This window comes from Rhinopithecus roxellana, chromosome 8 (genome assembly GCF_007565055.1).
Source record: "Rhinopithecus roxellana isolate Shanxi Qingling chromosome 8, ASM756505v1, whole genome shotgun sequence".
Classification (NCBI taxonomy): domain Eukaryota; kingdom Metazoa; phylum Chordata; class Mammalia; order Primates; family Cercopithecidae; genus Rhinopithecus; species Rhinopithecus roxellana.
The window spans coordinates 131,788,268-131,808,538 of record NC_044556.1 but is presented as its reverse complement, the minus strand read 5'-3'; the positions used below and the strand labels follow the sequence as shown (position 1 = coordinate 131,808,538).

General features: G+C 45.1%; 1 protein-coding gene across 3 annotated transcripts in view; it reads right to left on the bottom strand.

Moving 5' to 3' along the window:
* Positions 1-4,646: 4,646 nt before the first annotated feature.
* CACNA1E (calcium voltage-gated channel subunit alpha1 E) overlaps positions 4,647-20,271 on the bottom strand; it is a 337,914-nt gene continuing 322,289 nt past the window's right edge. For 2 of the 3 annotated variants that reach the window (XM_010368905.2, XM_010368907.2), the window contains 3 exons: positions 16,444-16,624; positions 14,615-14,805; positions 4,647-13,153 (listed from right to left, as the gene is read on the bottom strand). In XM_010368905.2, the coding sequence (XP_010367207.1) occupies positions 12,611-13,153; positions 14,615-14,805; positions 16,444-16,624 (915 nt within the window). In that variant the 3' untranslated portion in view covers positions 4,647-12,610. Of the gene's footprint in view, positions 13,154-14,614; positions 14,806-16,443; positions 16,625-17,674; positions 17,804-20,271 lie in introns of all 3 variants that reach the window. The other variant, XM_010368902.2, reaches the window with a different exon arrangement.

Sequence of the window (20,271 nt, the reverse complement as noted above, 5' to 3'; positions counted from 1 at the left end):
TACATTAAGCTTCTATAATTTATCTCCACCACTGGCTTATGATTCTATCAGAGGATTTTCTTATTAGAAAATGGGACTGTGGTCTGATTTCTTTTGGTCCTTGGCTCATCATGTGAGAAATGTTCTGAAAAAGCTGAACATGTTCGTGACAGAGCTGTATATGTCCTTAAGGGAAACTTGAAAGGTATCCTACAGAGGGTCCCTTGGGTCTCTTAGGGCAGTGGAGAATCAGCAGCGAATGTCTGAAGGCTTCACTAGTACTGGTCAAGCTCACTGCCTTCCACTGGTGGGTATAGACATGTGGAGCTTGTGTTGCTGAAAGAATTAAATGAGACCCTCTGAGGTAGGCTAAAAATGGGGGAGATAAATCAGGTCTCCAGAGGGTCTGGTATGACCCTTACTCATTCATGTTTTCACTGTTAACTGTGCGCACTCTCATGCAGAATTCAATGGCCAGAAGTTTGTATCTTGGTCTTGGAGAATACAGTTATTTCTCTATTTTGAGTTTCTTCCTTATTCAGGTAAGTAAACCTGGTTTGGTTTATCGGTACAATGTCTGCCTAGTCTCCCCATGATTTTAATACTTGCCATTGCTGTTTGCCAATACAGGGATAGTGTGAAGGCTAAACTCTGAGAAATGGCTTGTAAGCTCTCCCTTCACTCTCCAGCCTGTCCTTGAAAGATCTCTCAAAGATCTGCCCTTGAACTAGAGCAAGATACCTCCTCCTACCCCTCTTCCTGACATCTTCGCCCCCATCCTTATGGCCCAGCCAACTCTTGTTATTCTTTAGGCTTTGTCTCAAATAGCAGTTCTCCCTGGAAGCCATTTCTGACTCCCCAAGTTGTTTTTAGGGGCTTCCATAGTACCCTGAAAATCCCTCACCCTCAGAAAGATTACACCATGGTGCAGTGGTTTGTTTCCTTATCTGTAGCTTCCATTAGTCTGTGAACAACTTAAGGACACTGCTTCATCTGGCTTGCTTATTAAAACCCTAGTGCTTGGCACCATAGTAAATGGTTAATAAATACATTCAATGAATGAGTGGACTAATAATAGCAGTCATGTTTCATTGAATTCCAGCTATGTGATAGACACCATGCTGGGTTCTCTCTCTCTCTCTCTCTCTCTCTCTCTCTCTCTCTCTCTCTCTCTCTCTCTCTCTCTCTCTCTCTGTCTCTCTCTCTCTCTCTGTGTGTGTGTGTGTGTGTGTGTGTGTGTGTGTGTGTGTGTGTGTGTTTAAACCTAAAAACAACTATGCAAGGTTAGTCTTGTTATCCTAATTATACAGTTAAGGAAATCAGGGGTTACAAGCTAAGTAACCTGGCTGGGGTCACTGTTAAATGCATAGCTAGAATTTCTACCCAGGTCTACCTAATGCCTTATGCCAGTGTATTTACTGAGCTATATTTATGTAAGTTGCCCTTTTCTCTTCCACCCCACCTCCCAGATAGCCACATTGTATTCCCATCAATGTCAAGCCATCTGATCTGGTCACAGGGGCAAGCAGTATGTCCAATATGCCAGGAAATCAGCCTGGATTCTGTCCTCTATTTCTAGGCCTGAATAGTTTGGTTCAACTGTCATAGCTCTTTCTTTGAATTACTTTGATGAAAATAGCTCATTTATGCCTGGTCTTTCCATGATACCTCCTGCTACTGTTGCAGGGGTTATAAACAGGCTCGGGGTGGGACTAGAGGATGTAAACACTCAGATATTTTGGTACCCTTTTCAAGGGAGAGGATATATAGCTTCCATTAGGTTCCTAAAGGAGTCTTCTGGACACATTAGCAAAAGAAGCCTCCTGGGGTGTGTTGCAGTTATTTTTTCCTTCTTTTTCGGACGGTTGTGCTAGGGTTGCCGAGGCTACCCTCGGGAGTCTAATATGGCAGTCCAGGTTCGCAGGAGACTTTCTTGGCCTTTGGAAAACCCATTTTAGAGTGTTTCCAAATGTCAAATCCCTCACGTATGAAATGGACTAGGGCAGAATCAATACTTAGGCTCTCCCTTAAGTCAACATTCTGGGCTCTGTGATTCCTACGTGTTGTAGAATCATTTAGATCAGCAGATGGAGGCTATAGTTGATTTTAAACACACACGATTTTGCATGCAGAAGCAGCGGATGGGAATCTGGAAGCAGTGCCCTGAGGGATGGGAGCCCTCTTTCTGGATGGATTTATACTGCTTGACTTCAGTCAAGCATTGTTTCGCCTTCTGGTATCCTGAATATTCCCCTGGCGATCTCCTGGAAAGGGTTTCTCAATTTACTTATGTCCAGAATTGATGCTTTATGAACTAATCATTCTTTATTGACCACTTAGGAATGGTCTTCAAAAAGTATTATTATTATTTTTTCCTTTTTTCTAATGGACTAACCATTAGGCCACTGACCCTAAATTTGTGGTTCACTTACATGTGCCGTCAATGAGTTACTTGATATTTCAAATTGCCTTGAATATTGCTGTGTTTATAGGTGTACAGTGTTTTTAATGCTGCCATTAACTTTATTGGCTACTTTTACAATTACCATCTCCCACTGTTTTTCCCATTTTGTTATTAAATGAATATGGAAATTAGAAATGAAGAATAAACAAAATTATGACTTGTTTCTGAGACAAGAGTGGCGGCATTATTTTAAAATAGCTACACAGTAATGATTTGCTTTTTAAATGTATCCCCTTTTCCTTAGAAACTTGCTAAGGATCAACTTGTCCTCTGTGTTTCATTAACAGAAGGGGAGCACCCACCAGCGTATTCTCAGCATGTGGTCCTGAAAGGTTCAGTTTCTCAGATGTGGTGGGTTTGGGGAATGCACTTGTATATGGTGATAATGATGACAACAATGGTGAGACCTGACATTTATCAGATGCCTATTGTGGACAGACACGGGCTCTTCTCTTCATATACTCTGTGTTCACTCTGCCCAACCACACTATGGGGTAGTTGCTATTATTGTTCCCATTTTAAAGGTGAAGAAAGTGAGTCTTGGGTTAAGTGGCCAACTCGGGGCCACACAGCATGTAACTGGTGGTGCACAGGTTTGACTTCAGTTGGTTCTATTCCAGCACTTGCATTTGTAGCCTCTATTCTTTTCTTTCTTTTTGTTGCAGGTGTTTAAGGAGTTCCCGGGGTATGTGCGCCTGTGACTAGTCCCAATATTTTGTGATTAAATGTTTAAAAAACTGAAATCTGGGTCTTTAGTTTGGGAATTTTCCCAGCTCATTAGCAAAGTAATGTGATACACAAGTAAAGACAAGTTTCAAATATCCCAAAGGCAGAATAGAAGGTTTAGGAACATGATATATAAAGGTAACCAACAGATGATCAGATCATAGCACAAAAACACTCAAGAGAAACTCGGAACAGTGTCTGTTTTTCTTTATATCTGTTTCCTAGTGCCATTAGCCTGTGGAAAACTGTGGACCTAAGTTCCAGGTTAGAATAAAACAAGAACAGAAATCATCAATCCATGTAAATTGCTTACAAACCAACCTTTGCCCAAGAAACCAATTATCTCATAAAAGTGTGAAGTTAAAGGTTGTCAAATTCTAACTCCAATGGTGATAGAAGCCACAGGAAACAAATTATGATCGAAAAATAACATAAAATTTAAGAGTTGCAGAGAATCTTAGAAATTTCTAAAATCCAGCCTCCAAGGACCTAGACCTCCCTGAGAGATGACCACATATCACATTTTTGGATGTTTTTAATCAAAAGAAAAATCCTAGCTAATAAAGTCATATATCTTAGGACTCAAGAAATATCTTGGCTCAAACTTAGGGGACTTATTTTGGAATGCTGGTTTCTATCTAATTGATAAAAGCGTTGCTCAGAGTAAAATAATTAACACTAGGATTAGATGATGATATTTCCCCAAGCAGAATGAAGCAGACGGTTCTCGGAGTGGTAAATCAAATGGATGCCTGGGCCTGGGGCTTGCTGCTTTCCCTGTGGCAAGGGAGCAATTGCAGTGAAATGGGGAGTGATGTAGACAGGAGGAAGAATGGACAGTATCTCCTAAGAGTCTTGGGAATCAGCTACTTCCTGAACTTGGTGGCTGAGCTGGTGTCCTATAATCCCACCATTTTTCAGAGAGGAGACCGGTCATAGTTTTTCTGGTCACAGAGCCCTGTTGTTCCATAAGGAAGTTCTCTGCCTACCTTGTTAAATTCCTCACTTGGAGATCAGGACAGTGTCCTGATTAGAAAATCTGTTTCTCTCTTTCAGGGAACGAGTTAGTATGGAATCTTTTAAAAAAAATATTATCCAAAGCAGAAAATATTTTTTTCCTATTTTTTCTTTTTAAGAGGTGAGGGTCTCACTCTGTCATCCCAGCCAGTCTCGAACTCCTAGTCTCAAGTAATCCTTCTGCCCTAGCTTCCTGAATAGCTGGGGTAACAGGTGCGAACTACCACACACAGCACAAAGTGCATTTTTAGTAAAAGAAAACCTTTCAGGGCCAGGATGTCCCTGGGACTTTGAAAGCCTCCTGAATTCCTCCTGAGTGGTGTGAGCAGACCCCAACTAAGTGCAGCGTCAGAGCCTGCTGCCAGCTTACCCTGAGGGTCCTGATGGGCTTCACTCCCATGATCTCCCTTTTTGGTAGCAGCAAAGAAACACATCAAGTGAGGGAAATCAGGCCGATACATTCTTTACAACAAGGTTTTATTTATTCTTTTCTTTTATCCCCCCCAAAACATTAAAGTTTTTCATCTTTCTTTTATTTTTAATGGTTTTCCTTTTGGATCCAAACGAGCATCTATATTACAGGATATCCGCCTGGTCAACATGCAGTGCTGAACTGTGGCTTTAGGAGAGATGCACCGATACTCTGGGTGGGCCAGCATCAGCTGCCATTCAAACACTGTGACTGCAGGGGTGTCAGGCTGGCACACCACAGTGGATGCTGCCCTAAGGAGGTGTCTTGTGGGGCATGACTTGCATGTTTTAGAATGCAGGTAGCAGCATTTTAACAGCCTGAGGCAGAGCACCCAATTTCCCTCCTGATCTCATATTACATGCTCATCCTCTAGGAGCAAAACAAAGAGGGAATGGCCTGACCATGGGCCCCAAAGGACAGAGGGTGTGGACCCTGTAGTCCACCTCCTTGCAATGTTGTTATTTGAGGCTAGAACCGGTGCACCCTGCAGAGTCTGAAATCTGTTCCTGATGAAGCTCATCCCCGTCCCACTCACTGGCCCTTCTCCCATCCCATGGTATTCTCACCACTAGGAAGTTAATATAATCTCTCCATTATTGGTGCTACTATGTTGAAGAGTTGCTAAAGTCATAAAGATTGTCTTCGAGCTGCTTTAAAGCAAGAACCTCTTTCTCTCCATCTCTCAGGTCTGGAAGAGAATTTCGGGAATCTATTAATCCTCTGAGGCCTTCAAATCCACTACCCAAGGTGAGTTTAACAGAAAGAACTTCTCTGAATCCAGTCTTGTGCTAAGAAGTTTACACATAATTTAAGTGAAAAAGAGGATCCAAGGTTACACATCTGTAAGTCTGTCCCCTTCTGGGACCTGTTATTTTCTACCTCACTTTGCTTTTGTTCTACAGCTTGTCTTCCTACCCTCCATTGTCCCAGCCATGAAATGCCAAACACATCTAGTGAATTAGGCTTTTCTCCTCCATTTGTTTTTCTGGGTGAATTCAAATCTTGGACTCAGTTTGAGTGGAGTTGGACTGCCCTCTAATATCACCAAGAGGCAAGCTCCTCTGCAATTGCAGCAGTTGGGGTGGCTCTGTATAACTTTTGACTGGTTCACAAAACACCAGGATAGAAAAACACTGACTAAAAGTTCAGCCTGCAGGCTAAGTATATATCCCAGTTGGTAGCCATTAAAACTTAATACCTATGTTTTTACTAACTCCACTGGGATCTGCCTAATATTATACAACTCCATATCAAATGTAACTAAGACCACAACTACTGTCTACCTTAACTGGCAGTTATATTACATTGTTTAGCCCTCATTTCATAGTACCTTTATTTTTAAATATTGATTAATGGCACTTTAAAATTTTGGAGTATGTTTTTCCTGCTCATTCCTTATAAAAATATTTAACAGATTTGCTTTAAGTGTTGGGTTCTTGTGCCATATAGGCCATTGCCATAAAAACAATCAGAGTACTCGAAGGAAAACTGAGTCATCAAATAAAGTCAAATTCAGACTTGGTATATTTGAATGGTTTCATTTCCTTTTCAGTTTTGGGGCCATCCTCTGAGTGAAGTGAAGAGGAAGTGGCACAGCCTAGTGTAAAGTCTAGGGTCTGGTTGTAGAATGTAGACAGCAATCCATTCTTATCTCTGACAAACTTGTAGGACAAAAAGAGAAAAGATTCGTTCAGATTTCCCGTGCTGGGTTGGAGAATATGTCTGGGTGACGATATATGACTGGCTTAAGTTTGCACAAAGAGAAGGTGACACAAGGAAGCTCAGATCATGAAAACCCAACTTTCTGGATTGAAAAAAAAAAGTCTAGGTTTTCTTCAAAATTGGATAACAAGAAGAATAAGGGAAAATGGGAAGAACAGAGTGAAATTAAAGCAAATCCTGGATTCAGATTCCATTAAACAGAAAGTTTCCTTAAAAAAAAATCAAATGCTTATAGCAATACTGAGAATTTCATAGGTACTTCATGGGATCTAACAAGTGAAAGTTTTTTTTAAAATTGCTTTGTGGAGACTAAGTACTTTAAATTATGTATTATTAACTTAACAGACACTTTACATCATGAGTTAGCCAAACATTCATATTTCAGTTGACAGGGGAAAGAATTTCAGTTGACAGGGGAAAGAAAGTGAAGAGATGCTTGCTGAAGGCACAAGTTTGAATACAGAAAGCTGGAACATAAAAAGCTATTGACTTCCAATAGTTTTCATTTATCAGATTACTACACTATTGTAAAAATTACCTTCTTATTAAGACATAAATTTTGTATTGGTTAAAGATGTCCTGAAAAAATTCTGTATCTCTTTGGCTTTCAATGAAGTTTTGGGGCAGTTTTTCATTAATTTGGGTTATATGTTACGTCCTTAGGAAAAGACAGAGGGCAATTTAGACAGAAGGAGAAAGACGACAAAAAGGAGACCAGAGAGAAACGACAGAGGTGGTACTATAACCTCAGATTTTTGACTCAAATATCATATCACTAAATTTGATGGCAATCACTTCCTAAAGAGAAACAGATTCAGAAACATTGCAGATCACAAAGGTATCCTTCTTTACTATTCCATAATAGGTCTGTTACAAGAAACCCAGCCACCAACCAAACAACCCCAAACAAATAAAAATAAACATAAATCCCCACATCTCTTTTGACTTGGTCTATTCAACTCTTTCATACCTCCAAAAATAAAAATGCAAACCTCAATAATGTATTTATAGGTAGCATGGCTTATTATAAAATCTCCTTTTGCATTTAGAAGGTCAAGATTCTAACTCCCCTACTTATAGCATGCGGAGAGAGGGTGGGTAAAAGAAAGCAAAACTACAAAAATAGAAGGGCAGTTTGGGGATGCCCTAGCCTCAAAAGCCATCAACTGGACTTTGCTATGAGCCCCATTCATACTTCTCAACTGTCTTGAGTTTTGTTCAGAGAGGATTTTGAGGCCCTTTGGGTAGGTTGGGACAATCTGTGAATTTGTCTCTTTGGCTTGGTGTGACCTCTCTGGGATGCATACACCTCAGAAGATTAAAGCAGAAGGGATTCAAGGAAAGAAAAAGATGGCCTCCGGAAAGCAAAGATAGTTCTGTTCTTTGTCCTTTGTCCCTTAAAGCGCTATGTCTATGTACTCTGACTGGGTGGGCTGTAGCACCTAACAGCTGACAAAACACCATAGCTCTGCAGCCAAGCCCTCCCTCCTCAGACAGCAGAGAAGCCATCAGCTGCTGCTCTATTTGGGGTAGACCTGGCTATGATGTACAGGGAGGTTCAGAAAAGAAACAGCAAAAGACAAAAAGGCAAAGCTGCTGGGGCAGTGCTTATTAATGTGGGATCTCTTTGATCACCTTCTTACAAAGGTTAGGTCATAAGCCCTGAGTTAATTAATTTTGTTTGGATTTTGTTAAAATAAGAGTCTCAGTGTGGAGATATTTTAAAGAGAAGTTATCCAAACCTGAACCTGATTCCATAGAGACTCTTTCTGGAGTCAAACCATCATTCTCTGGCGACTTGCAAGGGACCCACTTCTTCCTTCTTTCCTGCATCATAAAGTCCTCTCCTATACCTCCTGGACGGTGCCCATTGCTCTGGGATCTATGAGGGAAGAACTTGCAGGCTGGGTGAGAGAGCTGGTGGGGAAGAATTCACCCCAAGGCATGGCAACGCCTCTCACCAGGATTCTTGGCATATACTAGCCCTAAGCTTCCGAGGATCTCAAAACATAACAGACGTGAAACTGATGAACAAAAATAGCAGTAAAAATTCCTTCAAGTCTCAAAATCCCTGAAAGGTAGCTATCTGCTCCCCTTCTGCTATACATTTGCTTTTTCTTTACATACAATCTCATAATATTTATGTCATCTTATAAATGAGCTGAGAAATATCCCTCAACCTGTCCCTGGCCCCACCCACTAAAGAAACACTCTGCCCAAAAAAATGAAACATCCAGAGGGCTGAGAAGTAGGATGTAATGAAAAATTGAGAACTTTTTAAAAATCAAAATTATCTGAGATTTTTGTTCCATTATGCCAGGAGAGACCTCATTTTCCTGCCGTGAGCTCATCCAGTGGGTGAGCATTATGTCCACCCCCACGCCCTACACTGTGTGTCAGTCATCTTGCGAGGAGCACCAGGTGAGTTCCAAACCCTATTTCATTAGAATGCAGCATTCCCCAATAGGTGAGAGACTGGTGGCATCAGTCAGGCAAGCCAATAAGCTTGGATTGGGTGGAATTAATCAGGAGTTGGATCAGTGCTAACATGCAGCAAAACGGAGGCTGAGATGGGAGAACAGAGGGAAGACGACCCTCATGCTCACCACATAGACTCTATGGGGTTGGGGGGAATCTGTGCAGGGAAGGGAGATAGTGGCTGAGAGGTGGATTATGGGGTCTTCTCTTTGTGACCCCAGAGTCAAGGGAGGTCAAAATCTAGAACATCTGGAGTTTAGCTTCTGGGCAGTGTTCTTGGTGATCTCAGTGCCCTATGGAGACACTGAGTGGGGACTACAAGTGAAGCCCAGAAGAAAAACAGATTCTTCAGCTAGAAGAGCAGCACAGACCCCCACTGACAATTGTGTTCATGACTCACGTGGAGCCAAGGGGATGCTAGCCAGCGCCAGCCCTTCACGGGGCAGGAAATTCTATGCTGACCCTGGCTCAGGGGCACCTTGGCTGGAGCCCTGCCCCTGTCCAAAGGTCGCTGGCACTTTGTCCTCTAGGAGATGGAGAGACAGACACAGAGAAAGATACAGAGAAAGAGACAGACATGCATTCCCTACCTGGAGTCTGTCTGGAGCCTTAAGTGAAATGAGGGATATCTAAACGCCAATCTACTTAGAACATCGTCTCCCTGCCTTGGTTTGCTTTTCTCCTTTTACCTTCCTCTATCGTGGCTTCACTCTGTTTTGAGGAGATGGTGAAGACGAGTCACATATTAGCAAGATAAACTGAACATATGACTCAAGAGTCTTCTGAGGGGACCGCCAGTGCCCAAATTTGATCTTGTGGTGTATCTCAAACACTGGTTGTAGTCTTCTTTTGCATGGAATTTTTCAAGACGCTGCTGTAATTAACCAGAGAAAAGAACAGGTGTTGGGGTCTACGTGGGCCTCTTTTCAAGGGAGGCAGGCTCTGACACCTAGCAAGGGAAGGCTGGCATTCACTTTTGTTCAGAGGCAGCAGAAAACCAAACATGATGATGTTTGTGACTCAACAGAAAATTTTATTTTCTGGTCTTAATAGAAGAGTAAGTGCAGGCTGAGGGAAAAGAAACCCAATTTCTTGGTCAAGGGAAGGTGAATAAAAGAAATTCACTGGTAATAGAAAAACCAGGTGGTCAGTCAGGTGACCACATCTGCAGTGCTTCCAACACTTTATTCAGGACTCAAATACTTGTGTATATGAGTTCAAGGAGTTCAGGAAGGTTTCCTGGCACAGTAAATGTAGTGTTTGTTTATACTACTTGCAGGCAAATTCCATTTCTGGGAATTGCTCTGCCAGCCTGCATTTCTCCTGTTGAAATGGCATAAGGTATCACTACAATTCCCTTTCTCAAAACACCATGCAATAGACTCGCTGGCTCAGAATAGTCGTCCTGTTGTAGGCCTTCCCCTAGGGAAAGCTGCATTTCCAAAGTGGAAAAAGCAATTTCGTACACACAAAGCAGCCCATAGCAGCACTTTGGCATGAAATGACACTGAGCAGAGGAAACTTTAAAAACAAAACAAGGCCCAGCATCAGCGTCTTATGTAATAATCACACCTGTTAGGATCGGGTACTGTATATCACATTCCCAGCCACCCTCAAGCACACACGTGCTAAGTGGGAGAGGAAAATGAAGATGAAAGAGGGTCTGAGTGGGAGAGCTCTGTCTCTGCCTCACTGGCCTCCTCTGTTGGGACAGCTTTGGTTTGGGGGCTGACCATGGGTCATGAAGCTCCATCAGTATCAGAAGAGAAGGCGGGGCCATGACAAATGATTCTCCAGCCATGTGGTTGAATTTGGCTTTTCAGGGCTGATACAGCTATTATATTTCAATTTTAAAAATAGGGGGAAAAGAGGCTCCTTCTAAGAAAAATAACAGCTCTGGATTTCTCCTGCCCAAGAGGAGGAGTGTGTCTGGGCTGGAGGAGTGTTTATCCACTGAGTGCTCAGTGCAGGGCAGATCAGGATCCTGGGTGGCAGGCTCCATGTGTTCCTGTGGGGGTGGGGGGGAAGGAGGGCCCCGTCCTTTCCCCTGCTGTGATGGCACTAAAGAGGAACTTAAGGGAAAGGTACATTTCCACCAGATAAAGCCAGTGATGTGTGCCCTCCAATGGAGCTGTATGCCATGTACCAAAAGAGCACTGGCTTGGCAAGAAAGGGCTCTCTTGCTCAGTGCTTCTGCATTTGGGCAGTTAGGAATGACAGGGTGGGACTGTCAGCCCCAGCTCTTACTCTGGGGAGGGGTGAAGCCCCATCTTGGCCCAGGGGAATATTCAAGGTGACCAGGGTCCCAGTCTTGTCATCCTGTATGATGAGGCCCCACTGGAGCCCGCTTTACTAGAAGGAGCAGCCCAGGTCTAAGCTGAGGTATATTTACTAATCACCTTAAAGCATCCTGACAAACTGACCTGAACCCCACACCAGCTGCAGACGCTGTGGTCCCAATGGTCCTGCCTCATGGGAGGTCCTCAGTAAATCCAGACTTTCCTAGAAGCTTATTTCAATCTATCCGCCTTTCCCATCTTTACAGAAGTCCCTACCCAGTGGTGGGTAGCCTACTTGGATATGTGTGTTCTGCCCTCTCAGAGGAGTGGCAGGGAAGGCTGGGCCTCTGGCACTTGGCCTTATTGGGCTTGGCACAGCACTGGCCTTGCTGCCTCACGGACCAGAGTGTGGGCTGACATTCAGCCAGGAGGTGCTGGTGTGGCCGTAGCACTGTTGCGCATATTTAATTGTTCCCACACTGGTTAGAAAACAGACTCTGTTTTGAGTCCCTTAGGTGGCCCCTGTTACTCTACCCACATTCTCAGGGTTCCCCCATGACTGGCATCTAAAGAGCCAATGCCTGGAACAGCGTGGGCTCCAGCACTACAACAAAACTCCACTTATATTGATGCCACAGCAGTTGTTAAATACTTTTACCTTCACCCTTACCAGAGCCTTAGGCACCTTTGTGGACCCTGGGGAACTTCCTGACCTGTCCTAACTAACTCTCAGCACCTACTGTGAGTGACAGGCCTCAAGGATGGGGGGCCATACCCCCCAGCACCACCAGTTTCTCTGACCGTCTCCCTCATGGTAGGGGCTGCCGGGCTATGGCTTTTCTTATCCAGACCAGCCCTTGCTGCTGTTGCCTCAGCACACTGACCCCTTTCGCTTTGGCTTTCTCCTCCCTCCCTGGTATCCGATGTTCCTGACGTAGCCTGTGCTGCCCTGGGGGAAGAAAGCCACAGGGTTATGCATGAGATGCTGCTGCGTTGCCCTGGTGGCAGTGGTGCTGGCTGAGGCGTAAGAGCTGGTGAGGGAGGAGAGTCCTCTCCTATGGTCTCCACTACTCCCCAGTTAAGAGCCAGAAAGTCTTCCAGGCTTCTCAGGGCACTGAGTGTAGACATAGGCCAGCTAGATCCCTCCACAGCTTTTAGAAAAGTGGGAAGGGGCAAGGGGAAGCAAAGCCATCCTCGTGTCCCTTCTCCTGCAGGAATAACCCTCCACGTTCCTGTTTTCTTTCCCCAGCAAAGAGGCAGAACTATGGCAGTGCCCATCTTGCAAAGGGGAATAAAGCAATTTGGTGGGTTTGGTGTTCCGATTGTCCTTTACTTCCTCTTCTCTGATAATGCATGGTGTCTTTCCATCTTCCTTTTCCCTCTTCCGCCCCCCCCGGGCCGCACTGGCTTCCCAATTCTGTCTTGGTTTTCTCCATGTGGGAGAAGAGCATGCATCGGAGGGGGGAGCAGCCTCTAGCATTTGTCGTCTTCTTCCGTGTCACTTAGCAGGTTGTTGACAGCCCCACACATCATGCCTGGCCCAGGCCCCCCGCGCCTCCGTCGCCGATAGTGCCCATTGGGCATCTGCCAGCTGTGCCGCAGAGGTGGGGCCGAGCCAATGGTGTTGGAACGGCCCAGGCTAGTAGCCACGGCTGCTTCAAAAGTGAGCGTCTCCTCCTCGCCACAGTCTGAGGCGTGGGAGTCTTCGTGCAGGGCCAAGTAGGGCTCGGAGATGTAGCGCTGCGGGGAGGCATGTTGGCTCTGCTGGGGGTGCGGGGAGTTGGAAGACTCGGTCAGGCAAGCGTTGTTGCTCTCCAGGGCTTGGGAGGTCAGCGGGGAGCCCTCCTCGCTTCCATCAGCAGGTGGAGAGATGCTGCCTGCGTGTCGAATCAGGGAGCTGTAGGAAAGGAGGGGCCGGGGCTTTGGTGGGACGGGCGGGAGCTGCCGACGACTTCTTCTTGGGGTGCTGGTGTCAGAGACAGAGGGGATGGAGCTCTCACTTAGGGAACCTGTGCCCTGGATAGCAGGAGAGACATGGCGTGTTAGATTGGGCTTGGCATGATCCCTACTTGCAACTCTTTTAAGAGAGTCCTTGGAGTCTGAACTCTGTGGGGGAGAGGCCTGCGCTGGAGCTCCCTGTAGTATTCACATCCACTCAGGGACACAAGGATTGAAGAGATTAAGGAGTCAAGAACATTTAGACCAGGACATCTCAGACTTTTAGTGAGCATACAGACCTCTGGGGATTTGGTTAAACTGCTGATGCAGGCTCAGAAGATCTGGGGCGAGGCCTGAGAGTCTGCGTTTCTAACAAGCTTCCAGGTGATGCCAGGGGTGGTAGGTCCGTGGAACAAGCACTTGGACTACTAAGGAAGCTCTACATAGGTAACAAGGGGCACACTAAAAGAGAGACTTTAAACTTGAGAAAGACAACTCTGTGGAAAGTGAACAAACGCTGGAGTTGCTCTGTCTGGGAAACCCTTATTCCCGCCCATGTCTTCAGTGGTTTGCTGAACTCAACTTCTGGACCTGATACATGCAGTTGTTGGCTCAGGCCATACTTGCCCTCACCTATTCCCAAGGGAAACTGAGCCCAGGTTTTGGGAAGTAAACCTCCAGGAGAGCATTTCTTAAGGTATGTGTGACCTACAAACCTCCCGCTCAGAATCCTATGTAGGGATCTTTTCAAAGGCAGATTTCTGGGTCTCACTAGAATCCTTCAGGCCCCAGGAATGTGCAGTGCTAGTAAACTTCATGGGTTAATGCTGTTCTGTGCTAAAATTTGAAAACTGTTGTTCTAGAAGGGAAACCTCTCAGCTGCTGTGTCTCCAAAGGTCTGCATTAGCAGCCCCTCCTTTTCTCCACTGATCATTTCTGTTGAGGGGGTCTCCTATTATGGGTCAAAGTGCCATGACTAGAGATAGGGCTACAGTGAGGAGGAGTAACACAGAGTCGATGAATGTTCTCATACAGCTCTGATAGTTATTCTTTATGTACCAGGCTGGTGGTTCAGTAAAAGGCATGGTCCTGTTGGGACGGCTGGAAGCTAGGTAAATGAGGGTGAACTGCTCTGACTTGTGAATCCTGGGCTGAGAGATGAATCACCATTCTCACAAATACTGGGGATCACAAGATGGTCAAAGGAACCTTTCTGGCTAAAGGACCATCCTCTCCTCCAAAATCTGTCTGAGACATCTGTCAACCTATTTATATCTCTGGATTCCGAAGGCTGGAATGGAATGACCTCTAGACACCATCTTCCTTGGGGGAAATCTGGTTTTCTGTGAATTCAGATAATCTCTGAGTACACAAGCATTGAGCAGCTAACCTCTACGCACTATAGGTAAAGCTTCCTGTGAAATTCCAGTCTTTGTGGGTACTTGAATGTGTTTGCTAAATACCCACAACTTGCATGTAATTATACAGACCACCCTCCCCTGTCCTTCTGCTGTAGACTGGCTTCCTCTCAGTGCTCACCTGTCTGTTGGGCGTCTGTGACCTGCCCTCACTGGGTGACCTGGATTGACGGCGCTCTGGGGACTCCCAGTCAGCCTGGGTCCCTCGCTCTTCTGAATTGCAGCGGGAGACATCAGGAGAGAGAAGATGCTTTCGCTCTTTTGATCGTCCTCGCTCCCTGCCCCCTGAGCGGTGACTGTCGGACTTGTGGCCTGTGAGAGGTGACAAAAGCACTTGGTTATCACTCTGCCCACTCTGACCACTGATGATGAAGGGACTTCTCTCCAAGTATCCCATCACAGCCTGGGGTTGGGCCCTCAGATGGACCATGTTTCTGTCCCCACCCAAATTCAAATGTTGAGGCCTAACTTGTTCCTGATGGTATGGTGTTAGGAGGCAGGGCATGAGGGTGGGGCCTCCATTATGAGATTAGTGCTCTGATAAGAAGAGACCTGAGAGTGCTTGCTTCCACTCTCTCTTCTCTCCATCATGTGAGAACAGAAAGCAGACAGAGATCTGCTGGCACATTGGTCTTGGATTTACCAGCCTCCAGAACCGTGACAAATACATGTTGTTTAATCCACCCAGTCTGTGGTAATTTCTTGTAGCAGCCTGAACAAAGAGAGGCCCCTAAAAGAATCCTGGCTTCTCCAGGTATGTCAAAAGATGATCTGAAAGGGATGCAGGGGAGAAAGGGAGGCTAACAAATTACCTATTTTGTAAGCAGGTAAGTTTGCAAGGTGCCAGTAGAGACACACATGTCAAACAATACAGTCTATTCTGTTTCTATTTACGCTACATACAATATAGGATATTGGTTAACAATATGGGTCAGGAACTCTCTGTATCATAAATATGGCTGTGTAACTTTTTGAGGGAAAGGTGGTACCAGCAGAAGGGAATTAAGAAATTTCTGTGAACTAAATAATAATCCACCTAACGTAATGCCATGGTGTGAAGTACAGGATTGAAATGAAAGGATCCCAGTGCTAGTCCCAGTTCTGCCACTTAATGGCCCTATGACATGGGACAAGTCACTGCTTTTTCAACTTTCATTTCTTTATCCAATAAAATAAAATGGTTGAGCCAGACTAAATTTTTTTTTTTTTTTTTTTTGTCTGAAAAGCTCCAAAAGAAATTCAGGCTGGGGGCAGTGGCTCACGCCTGTAATCCCAGCACTTTGGGAGGCCGGGGCGGGTGGATCATGAGGTCAGGAGATTGAGACCATCCTGGCTAACACAGTGAAACCCTGTCTACTCAAAATACAAAAAATTCACGGGGTGTGGTGGCGGGTGCCTGTAGTCCCAGCTACTTGGGAGGCTGAGGCAGGAGAACGGTGTGAACCTGGGAGGCAGAGGTTGCAGTGAGCCAAGATTGTACCACTGCACTCCAGCCTGGGTGACAGAGCGAGACTCTGTCTCAAAACAAAAAAAAAAAAAAAAAAAAAGAAATTGAAACACAGGAAATAATTCCAGGTAGTACTGTTTGGGTTGAAGTGGAATTGGTGGTTAAAGTTTAGTCCTCACAGTGAGTCTCTAATACATTCCTAAAAAGCCCCAGTGGTTTTGCAGAAGACTATTTGAAAAGCTCCCTCAATTCTAATGATTTGTATAGCCCTGCTCCAGAAGGAAGGGATTGCAACAGCCTTTCTGGTGAACACAGAGGAGGGCTTTGGCCTGTTTCCAGGATGTTAAGTCACATACAGGAATTCCCTTTGGTAAGGAGCATCCTTCACTTTCTTCAACCCTTGTCTCTAAATTATTTTCTGGTTATCTACAGTGCTCGGAGAGTAAGTCCGTCAGGGCAGGAGCCCACTGCCTGATGAAAGAGCTGGACACTGGAGACCTCACCTGAATCAGAGTTCAGGCGGTGGGCTGACAGCCGCAAGGAGGAGTGGTAACTCCGGCGACGGGACTTGTAGGTATTTTCACTGCTTCGCTCCATGGAGAATTCCTCCAACCACGAGGAATTTGAACGCTTATCCCGAATAGTGGAAAATGAACGTCTCATGGAGCTGGGGTCTGTCACCACCTGGAAATACAAGCCCCCAGAGAAACACAAGGTATGGATTAATGATTGAAAAGATCTAAAAGGACAGAAGCGGCAAGACTGAGACGTTGAGGAAGGCAAATTATAACCCCTGCAAATGGTAACTTCCTTTGAATCTCTTGCTCAAACCTTAGCTGGTGGAAACTGTTCAAGAAAGTATCCTTACGTTATGTTAACATAGTCACTGGAAATGGTCCAGGATCTTCTCTTCCTGTAGCTGAGTGTACAAAGCCAAGCAGAATGCAGGCAGGCAGGCACTGTGCAAGCTCCCACAGAGCCCTCTACCATGGGTGCAGCAAATACCGTGCTGCTTTGAAACATATGACGGCAATTGTCTAAGAGGCTACCCCATGAAAGAAACATAGCTTTGCTTTTTTTTTTTTTTTAATGCCCTTGCCAGAGAAGTACCTGCCCTTCTGCACTACAGCCCAGGAGAGCTTGCAATTTAACAAGTGCTAAGCATGTATCACTCTCCCTCTGCTGCCATCAATCCCACCTAGCCCCATTTTAAATTCTGGCATTTTGATTTGCCACACATATTAAAACGAATCCACAAAAACTTCTTGTCTCTGTCAAAACCTGATGTAAGAAGACAGACAGGAGAAAGCAGCCAGGAAAACAGACAAAGAAATGAGGCGTGGCTTGCACTGGTTAGGACAGACAGTCCTGACACAGACCTGTGTGTGTAAGTAACTGCATATGTGCTGGAGGAGTCAGGAAACGAAAAAAGGATGGAAAAGTACACAGAGAAAATCCTGGAAAGTATTTCTTGCGTGGCTGGTTGAATCTTGAGGATGTATAGCCCGTCCAGAGTGAGGTATGCAATTTTGTTGGCTGGGCTGTTGTGGTTAGGGAGTCACTGAAAACACTGGAGGAGCAGGCTCTATTAGAGAAGGCCCATGAGCCAGGTTTTATTTATAGGGAAGGGGTGCGGGCAAGTCAAGGGCTCACCTGCAAATATCAGATATTATTCCATAACCCAGCTAATACAGCCCGGATGTCACTGCATTAAGGTAGGTGGTTGCTTTTTACCTGGGGATCCACAGTCAGACGTGGCATAGAGGATGCCCTCCCAGATCCCGCATGCTCCTGGGTGTCCGAAGGAAGGTAGATGCCATGGTTAGAGGGCTGCACGCTTTTTAATTCACTAACCTCTGGCTCCTGGAAATAAACACACAGCCAAGCTTGTGGGACTTGGTTTCATCTCATTGCTTCTCACGTCCAGTGGACAATTCAGCCTCCTCAAGAACGACTTTCAAAAGAGAGACTTGCAGCTTTAAGGTCTCAGTTGTGTGTGTTTTTGTGTGCACCTATGCGCTATATGTTCCAGACAGGAAGCTCTAGCTGGGATTGAGTGCTGAAGGTCACCTATTTTTCATCACTAAGCAATGATTCAGATTTTATTGTTTTCTGCAACAAATACTGTGGGGTATAATACTTTTCAGATATGTGAAGTTCGCTTTCAAGAAGTGGTAGCATTGGATTTTTCTTTTAATCTGAAGAAGACTCTTATCAATTAAATGGAAACCAGTATTCTAAGGGAAGTCAACAATTTCTGATGTCAAATATGTCTTCTCAAGCCTTAAGACACATGACTTTAAGAGTTTTCTTCTGATTGAAACCATCCAAAGATGTGGTGGGTGGCTGTCAGGGATGCCCTGAGTAACACAGTCCCATGGAAGGATGATGCAAGCCACTTGCAGAATTTTAAATGTCCAAGTAACCATGTTGTAAAAGGTGAAAAGAAATTTAATAACATTGAATATATCCAAATATTAGCATGTCAACATGTAATCAATATAAAAATTAGTTTATATTTTATTTGGACTAGCCATACATGGCTAAGAGCTATTGTTTTGGGCTGTGCCAGCCTAGAATGTTATTAGGTTGGACTGCAAATCTCTAAGGTTCTGTCATTTTTGTTAGTTTCCTGGTTAAAGAATGTTAGCTTGGCAGTCGTGCATGCTCCATACAGATAGCTAGTATCATTGCATAAAGAGCGGTATGGGAGATGTTTACGTGGGCTACCCAACAAAAAGATCTAAGAACATCTTGGGCAGATGGAGATAGTACCAGAAAAAGCTATTTTATATTTAGGAAATGACATCCTAAAAACATGGAGGGCATTGCCCAAAAGAAAATGTCTGGGACCCCCACCTTAGCGTCTGTGGCCATTTGGCTGAGTGGTTTCCGGTGTGTATGGGAGGGGTACTTTCCCAAGACATGTGCTATGGTGCTCTTGAGGGAGTTATAGTGTTTGTAGCACATGCTTTATACAGCACACAGTTCTGACTCCAAACAGACGTGGTAACAACACTGCAGTCTACAGGTATCAGAGGTGGTGTGAGACGCACACTCCATATGCACACACACAATCATGGCCACGCCTCGGGACATGGAGCAGCGGCCCCGAGGGATGGGCAGAAGTACACAGTGGTGAGTGTGTAGCACAGGCTGACACCTGAATTGAATTACAGACACCAGTACTGACAATGAGATGAACACATATCCAAAAAGTCCTGGCACTATGGCTCAGCCCTGGGGAACCCGCAGAAATGATGTCATAAAGTCTCCCTGTGAAAAAAAGGACACATTATTGCAATTTTTTTCCCACTAGACACATCCCCAGGCAGGCAAAATGCTGTGAGGCCTTTTTAAGAATCAAACTCTCTGTACCAATTATTCCACAGGTCTTGGTGCTAAGTTCCTCAGAGGGGAGGGCAGAGAATGACTCCACGAGTTCCTACCCGCCTCATCAAGAACACCCTCAGGCAGTCAATCACTCAGCCCTGGGGGTGTCTGGACAAACTGTCTTCCCCCACACAACTGTGCACGATTCTCTGTCTCAGCACTCGCAGGAGATAGAATAATACATTTGTTTGAGCCGCTGAGTGTTTTTCGCCCTCTGAGGGGGTGCCCATTCCATCACACGTCATTCATTCAGGGTGGCTCTGAGGTACACAGTAGCAGCAGGGAGGGATCAGGAGAGAAATGAAGGGGAGAGAAGAGCCACAGCTGAATCAGAATTTAAATGATATGGAACTCAGTACAAGCTGTCTGTACAGACTTTTGCAATGGTTGGGTTTTGTCTTTTTTTCTTTTCAGTCCAATGACTGCTTGGGCTTCAATTCTAAGTTGAGGTTGGGGTGGAGGACCTTGAGCTCATGGCTCCTAAACCAGGAATAATGGTAAAGTCAATGTTTAGGAACCATATTTTAGCTTTGTATTAGCTAAGCCAAAACTTCAATCTCTCCTCTCTTCTTCAAGCTTTCACTTGACTCAATAGGTCTCTCAGGAATTTCTTTGTTTTTTTTTTTTTTTTTTTTTGAGACGGAGTCTCGCTCTGTTGCGCAGGCTAGAGTGCGGTGGCGCGATCTCGGCTCACTGCAAGCTCCACCTCCCAGGTTCACGCCATTCTCCTGCCTCAGCCTTCCGAGTAGGTGGGACTACAGGCGCCCGCCACCAAGCCCGGCTAATTTTTTTGTATTTTTAGTAGAGATGGGGTTTCACTGTGTTAGCCAGGATGGTCTCAATCTCCTGACCTCGTCATCCACTAGCCTCAGCCTCCCAAAGTGCTGGGATTATAGGTGTGAGCCATTGTGCCCGGCCAGGAATTTTACCATTTATGC